This window comes from Podarcis bocagei (assembly GCF_964188305.1).
Source record: "Podarcis bocagei genome assembly, chromosome: 12".
Taxonomy (NCBI): Eukaryota; Metazoa; Chordata; class Lepidosauria; order Squamata; family Lacertidae; genus Podarcis; species Podarcis bocagei.
The window spans coordinates 8591058-8598743 of record NC_138137.1 but is presented as its reverse complement, the minus strand read 5'-3'; the positions used below and the strand labels follow the sequence as shown (position 1 = coordinate 8598743).

Genomic DNA, 7686 nt, shown 5'->3' with positions numbered 1-7686 from the left:
CAAATGGAGAACCAGCCGTAAATACCCCCCCCCATGTGTCAAATAGTATAGAAACAAAGCACAGAATACATAAACCCAGAAAATTTCCTAGATCTCTTAGCTTTTGATCTTGCGAATTCTGCTTAATACCATAGATTTGGCATGTTTGAGATGGAATACTACATAAAGCCAGTGCCCTAATCACACATATATGAAAGTAAACTCTTCTGAAGCCATAGGACTAATGTCCAGATAATCTGTGTTTTTTTGGTGGGGTCAGGCTGCAAGTGTCACAAAAACCCAGCCGGATAGGCGGGGTATAAATCATAAATAATAATTGCAGTAATCAGGGAAAATATTTCCCCCCATTCTTCTCTTGCTGCTTTTTATGAACACTAGATGCAAAAATCAGTAAGCGACAGAATGTTTGCTGAACTTCCATGGGATATTTTGTAGAAACGGCTGGGTTCCCCCCCGCTCCCCGCCTCATCCTCAGATTTCCTTTAATCAAGTCTTAGAAATTATTACTGAGAATAGATCCAGAATATCAAATATGTTAATCCAAAAACTAATCAGATGTAATCTCAATCCTGCACTGAAATATTTGTAAGCAATTTATCAAACTCAGCATGGATGGGGTTTGAGAGCAAAAGCTCTGTAGCTCTCAATTTTCATGGCACCTTATCTATGGGCTGTTTGGAGTGATATTTACCTCCTTAGTGTTCCAGTCCTGAGCACACGTACTTGGGATGTTTAATTGAATGGATCAAACTTTTCTCTCTGTGTCACACAAACTTCCTAAATAGCATGAACATAATAACATTGCACAAAAATAACAAGGCACCCAAGATCCATTGATATGACCATACTGAATCAGTATGACATAGCTGACTTTATATCATAGCTGATGGTGATGACTGAAAACATTTATGTTTTAATTGCATTTAAAAGAAGTAATGAAAAACACAGTTGTACATTCTAACAAACTTTACATGTGAAGGCAGAATAATACAAAAGGAGTGCAGATACCATATGGGATTTATAGTAAAATGATGGATGCAAAACGGTGACCAAAAACTTCCAAAAATAATAGGTAGCCCCTGCCAGCAAATGTTTCAAATTTTAAGCTGAATAATTATCAATGATTACCACTTGTTTTTTATTTAGATGAACTTTCTTTTTTGTTGCATAGCTTAAAATATTGCTGCACCATCTCCACTATGTCTCATGATGCCTGCGACAGTTTTTCCTTAAACAAAAAAAACCAGGAGAGTTTTGTTTTTTTAAAAATCACCTCTTCTCCGTTACATAATATATCATTTCTAATTATTATAAATACATCAGTTTTTTTTAACTCATCTGATCTGAGTAGCATGCATTGGTATAGTTACTGTACAATTAAAACACTGTTGCAGACTTTTAGACACAGTGTGCGTTTTCTTGGCTCCACAATTTTATTTAGACACACTGCTCAGCAAAAATGGAACAAACAGGATAGGAAGGGGGGAATTAAACCTTAAGAATTCCAGCTAAAACAGAATCTCACAGTGCTTACCAAGTTCCATCTGGAATTAAATACTGATAAGTAAACTCATTTATTTATCTATTATTATTTTAATTATTATTGTTTACACAGAGATCATTTTTTTAAAAATGCCCCACAATAGTTGACACACTTTAGAACTTAGCAAACACGCTTTTTGCTTTTTTTTTTTAAAGTAGAGGTGCACCGATTAGACGGGGCAAAAGCGTCAGATTTATCATAATTAGAGAAGAGAGGTAAATGACTGCTTATTTATTTATTTATTTGTTTCCACTTTCCCCTCATTAATTATGAAAAACTGCATTTAATTCATCTTGCATGGTGAGAGACTGGCTGCGCAGATGTAGGTCGTAAGGGAAGTGACTCTCTGCAGGCAACCTGAACACAGAACTCTGCCCAAGGGGACCCCTGGGTGGCACCGCACAATAATGCATGCCGTAATTGTAGTTTTTGTCATAGTCCAAAGCTGCTTCTTGCTTGAGGGAAAATATCCCATTATAGTTAATTGGGGAAGGACTTAAGGGACCTTCGAACTGGGGGCTGGAGCATTCGGGAGAAGTGCTCTCGTAGAAGGACTCGTAAGCACTGCAATAATTGTAGGGTTTCATGGTCTTGGAATTGTCGAGGGTCCCGTGACCTGGGGGTGTGCTCAGCTCTGGGCTGTGGTAGGGGGGATAGAAAGTGGAGTAGGGAGATCGGCCGTGGTGGGCCACCTCCCCGCTCTGACCCATCAAGAAACTTCTGGCGTTGAGTTGTAGGCATCCTGCGACCAAGTTTGTGGTGGGCTGAGAGAGACCTTTGCACAAGTTCTGGACAAACGTCAGCAGGTCAGGCCTCTTGCCAATCCGTAAGATTTCGGAGAGAGCCCAGATGTAATTTTTAGCCAGCCTCAAAGTTTCTATTTTTGACAGTTTTTGCGTCTTGGAGTAACAAGGGACCACTTTCCTTAAGCTGTCTAGCGCATCGTTGAGGCCATGCATCCTGTTCCTTTCTCTGGCGTTGGCTTCCTGTCGCCTGAATTTGACCCTCTCGATTCTCATCTTGGTGGTCTTTTTTTTCCGGAGGCCCCTCCTCCTGGGCAAACCGTTTTCGTCTTCCTCCTCTCGGTCATCTTCCACCTCCTCTTTCTCTGTATCTTCCGCTGTCGAACGTTTGAGGCTTTTCCCTTGGTGCGCAATCTGCTTTGCAAAGCTTTCGGGTTTCTTGATTTGCTTCGGGTCTTCACTTTCTCTGGAAAACTTTCTGCACATCTGGGACTCTGGCACTACAACAGACTCATCAAATGGTAGCGTTAACATGGCGTTATAATCTTATGGGACCTGAAAGAATGCCAGCACAAGGTTTTAAGTGTAGCCATTTGTGAAGGTTACATTTATTATACATATTTTCAGTTAGGTTTTTACATAATTACTAGTACTGAGAATAATGACTTGTGCATATTTCGGCAGGTGCATACACACCCACAAACATCGAAGAAATACAGCCAATTCTTCAAAATTGTTATCATTTGCTATATTTATGCATTGAATTGGTCCAAAAGTCTACGTCAAAAATGCAATATAACTACCAGAAGAAAAACATTGGCAATTAAGGAAAGTTAAATATAAAATCAATTCTTTTCCCTTTTAATTTTGTATAAAAACTCAAATTTACAGAACATCTAAAAATGTGGAATTCATAAAGAATAATTATAACATGCATACATTTCAACTATCCAAGAACTCTAGAGTTTCAAATGAGGCAAGGTAACAGACTTAAAAAATAAAATTAATTTGTTCGGTAATAGTAAAAATGCCTTTAACTTTTTAATTGTAATTTGTTTGCACACATTCTTCCACAAATCATCACAATCAAGTCTGAAATGATTGAAAAGAATTAAAATGGAAAAGAAGGCAAATGAATCATTCAGTGACTCAATTACTACGAAGAGAGGCTTTTTTCTAACGGTCGGTATGAAAATGTGTGATACATGGATTATTTCTTTCCTATTAAAGCAGGATAGTGCAAATACCAAACATTTGCAGAAGGCATTTGGCAATAAATTGCACGCTTTCTTTTTATTCTATAGAAGGCGGCGGGGGGGGGGGATCTGAAACAAAATTTCCCAATTTTAAAATTAACTGGGTTTTTTTCCATTAAAAAACAAAACAAAACCAAAAGCGAAGCTAAACCCCATCACATTCTATTGCAGCATCTGTGTTCTTCAAGGAACAGACGTTTCCCTCCAGCTAATATCTGACAGGAATGGACTGAGGATTCTGACTGCAATTTTGCACGTGTGTTCAGAATTCAGAATGAAAAGCGGGGAGGTGGGGGTGTTGAGAGAGAAACAATTTGCTTCTCCTTGTATTGTTCCTGCCCCTGCACTCACTTTTCAAGCAGCATATATCAGGATTTTCAAACTGGCCAACAAATACGCAAATGCCAATTCGCAAACAAGGAGGTGAGGGACTTTGAAACATGCACATTTTAAAAAAGAAACCAACAAACCCAAAGAAAACAAAAGAAAACAAAACTAAGCCCCTTATCAAAAGATGTAACTCTCTGAGTATTGTCCATAGCCCGCTTACGGTATTACATAATCGGTGAAAGTATGCAACAACATTTAAGAAGCACTGAAAGAGATGGAGAAGAATGAAGCACAGAATTTATAAAACACAAGGCTTTGTAACCTGTACCCTTCCACATACTTGCATGCACACTCAGTTAAATATTATATCAGTATTATAAATGAATTTGCATTACCTTGGCCTTAAAAAAAGTCTTTCAATAGCCAGTTTTCATTTTTGCCTTTCCAAATCTTTTTCAATCTGTCTGTCGCATCGTCTCCTGGAGTCTAGATCTGTGTATATCTGCACTATCTCATTGATCTCTAAAAAGTGACATTGATGCCAACTGCCAGAGCTGGTACCCATGCCATCTGCTGGTGACGTCACAGGGCAGAGAAAACCATGTGATCTTTTCTCCTGGGACCTTCATTCTGCACTGATCATCTGGCATCCCTGTAAGTGGGTACCAGCATTCATGTATCAACACAGAAGGTTAGGCTGATAGGGGAGGGGGGGTTGGAGAGAGAGAGCTAGATAGAGAATCCACACCAGCGTTTCAGATGCGGTAGGTGCAGTTCTGTGAGTTTTGTCGAACAGGCAGAAATGTCAACATTTCACTTTTATCCCTATCCACAGGTATATCTGCTTTCCGCTTGATAATAAGCCGGTGTTTATTGAAGAAAGGGTTTTTGTCGTATTGATCAGAATGCCAAGAGCACACTTGGGGGCTTTGAAGAGAGGTGCTGCTTTCCATGGAAAAGTGGGAATCGGTAGAAGTGTCTGGCGACTCCTAACTTAAGCAACTCTGACTCAGGAGTGAGGCAGCTGAACTAGTCTCTGACCCTCGCACGACTGGGCACCGTGTGTGAGTGCGTTCGTGTTCCAAAAATTATCTCTCTGAATTTGAATCCATCTGTGCTTGACTTGGACTTAGTGCATGAAAGAATTTCAGTTTCTTTCTTTGCCGTGCAGTTCTATACATGTCTGTTCGGAAGGAAGGGCAATGATTTCAGGAGGGCAGTCTCGGTGATTTTGATATATTATGGAAGAGACAAAAACAGAGAAAGAGGGAGAAAGAAAGAAAAGAAAGAATCAACTTAGAATTACATGGTGGCTTCTGCTTCCAGATGCACACTGATATTGCCACCCTTTCTTTGCATGATTTCATTATAACTCACCCCAGTTAATATTACAGAACAGGCAAAGTATTTTCACTTATCTGCTTTTCTAATTGCTTGCCTTTAAAAAAAAAAAAACACCAATTAAATAAATGTTCTCCCTACTCCAGATTATCCTTCCACTATTTATATCTGCCTCTTTATTCCTTTTTGCCCTCTGAATTCAATTTCTTTTGCTGGTAGCTGCTTCTCCAGAACTAACAGTCCCCCCCCCCCATTTTTTGTCATGTTATCATCATTAACAACAGTGGGCAAGAAATGGTTAAATGGAGCCAGCAATCTCGTCCTGCGCCCCCCCCCCCTTCAGCAAAGCATGCCAGAGTGCCTCTGGCAAACTCCACCTTATTTTTTCTGGAGTAGCACATCTCCAGGAAGTCATATGCATAATCGATATTTAAATGTATTGCTTGACATGGGAAATAAAGTGTTCTTTTTTAAATATAAAAAAATTCCTCATGCAACATTGTTCCTCTTGCGACTTTCCCCACTTGAACTAAAAACACAACAGCACAATTTGCTTTTTGAATTAAAGTAATCCATGGCAGAACTGCTATTGTTATGGGTCTGTGTCAGCATTTCCAGTATGACTTTATTCTGTCTCCCCCCCCCCATTCCCGACCACCCCGCTTTCTCAACAAAAAGGTTTAATGACTCATCTTCTTTAATTCACAGTGGACCCAGTTTTGACATTACTGTTCCTTGATCTTGGTCCTATTATTAATACAAAATTCTTTTTTTTTAACTGTTTGGGTATTTAAAAAGAAAGGAGGAAATGTGCTTTAAAAAATCAATTTAAGCCACTATTTTATATGCCTCTAGTAGCAGCTAGAAATCTACTTTTTTTACTGCCATAAGAAGATACAGGCCATTAGCTCGTAATCTAAATTAGGCTTATGTGTAAAAAGAACTACATCTCAATGGGGGCAAGGTTTTAAACTTGTGTGGCGAGTGGCCTCCCACAAGCCATATATTCAAAGCCTATTGAATAAGTGTTTCCATCTATTGCTGAATACTTTAATCTTTGTTAGGTTTTACTTTCTATGAAACAGAGTTGTGACCCTTATTTTGTGGTATGAAAAAAAAGGATGCATTTTTGCAAGGTCCTGAGGCCAGTTGATAGCCCTTTAACAGTTTCGTAAGTTCCGTGTGCTACAAATACCGAGTTACAGATCCCTGAACAGCGAGACCCTGTTTCACACACACAAACACCAGTGAACATTCAAAACTCTAGGACAGCGTTACATAGTAATAAATTGCCATGCTACGAACTGTAATATTTCCAATCAGCGTAAAATGATTTCCCCTCATTCTCTTTCTTCTGTTAAGTTTTTTAAAACAACAACAACGAAACAATTGCAAAATATGTTTCATATCACCGCGAATATGATATGATAGAAAAGGCCCTATGAACATTCAATTTTGCAATCTTCTAAATCCATCATGCAGCTTTTTAACAGTTTTCAAAAAAAATCGCTGTGATGCAAAATAGCAGCAACAGCAGCAACAAGGTTTTAAAAGCATCTTCTGTACATGCCTAATAACTTTACATAAAGATTCTCCCTGCCTTCTGCTACCTATTTCACAATACAATCCCATGATATGCAAACCACATGCATGCCTATTAATACGCATGCACCATTTTGTTTTGTTTTTTTTTTAAATTTTTATTGGGTTTTCCGCTTTTATAAAAACAATACAGACACAAAAATAACACAAGACACAAACATGTATAAATTCAGCAGATCCTCGTTTCATAACCTTGTTCCCTGACTTCCCCCCACCCCCCCTCGTGCATCCCAATTCCCAAGATTATATCGGCAAGTTGGTATTTCTCCTCTTAACCATCTTATTCATTTTATTACCTCTTTTCTAATAAAAAAAAAAAAATGATTTTCCTAAGTTGGACTTAAGTTCTCTTCCATCGATTTTTCATTTTATCTTAATTAAAAGTCATATTAACCAAACCTAAAAGTCTTAAGAGTTTTTAAGAGTCTCCTCTCCCCTCCCTCCCATCCCCGGTTTTTGTCCCTTCCCAATAAAAATCCAAAGTCAAGATTCTCAGCCTGGGTTCCTCACGTCCGAGGCTTTCAAGTCTCTTTCAGTCCCTCTCCGCCGGTCTTGTTGGTAGTCCTTTATGTCAGTCGTCGAGTCTGGAAAAAGATCTTTCACCATCAAAGTATATTCTCTTCCCACAAGGAGATTTGAAAGCAACTGCTGGAGAATTTCCACAAAGCCTGTATCTTCAAAATCAAAGTCCAAACGGAGGCCCCAATCATATTTCTTTATTTTAAGTTCCTGTATTCCATATTGTCCCAGAACCTCCTCCTTCTTCTTCTGCATCTTTCGCAGACTTGTGGTAGATATGTTCCCAGAGTCTCCTTGCTTGTGTTCCACAGATGTGAGCTTTTGGTTGTTGCTTCCCAAGGTTACTTTCTCT

At 38.9% G+C, this 7686-nt stretch overlaps 1 protein-coding gene across 1 annotated transcript; it reads right to left on the bottom strand.

The window, feature by feature from the left end:
• Positions 1–1698: 1698 nt before the first annotated feature.
• Positions 1699–4523, bottom strand: NEUROD6 (neuronal differentiation 6). The gene is made up of 2 exons (XM_081163992.1): positions 4268–4523; positions 1699–2841 (listed from the first exon to the last, which is right to left on the bottom strand). The coding sequence occupies exon 2, from the start codon at positions 2818–2820 to the stop codon at positions 1807–1809; it is 1014 nt and encodes a 337-aa protein (XP_081020118.1). The 5' UTR covers positions 2821–2841; positions 4268–4523; the 3' UTR covers positions 1699–1806.
• Positions 4524–7686: the final 3163 nt, after the last annotated feature.

What these genes read in the sequence shown, in the direction of transcription:
- NEUROD6 (XM_081163992.1), bottom strand. Translation starts at nt 2,820, where the DNA reads ATGTTAACGCTACCATTTGATGAGTCTGTTGTAGTGCCAGAGTCCCAG.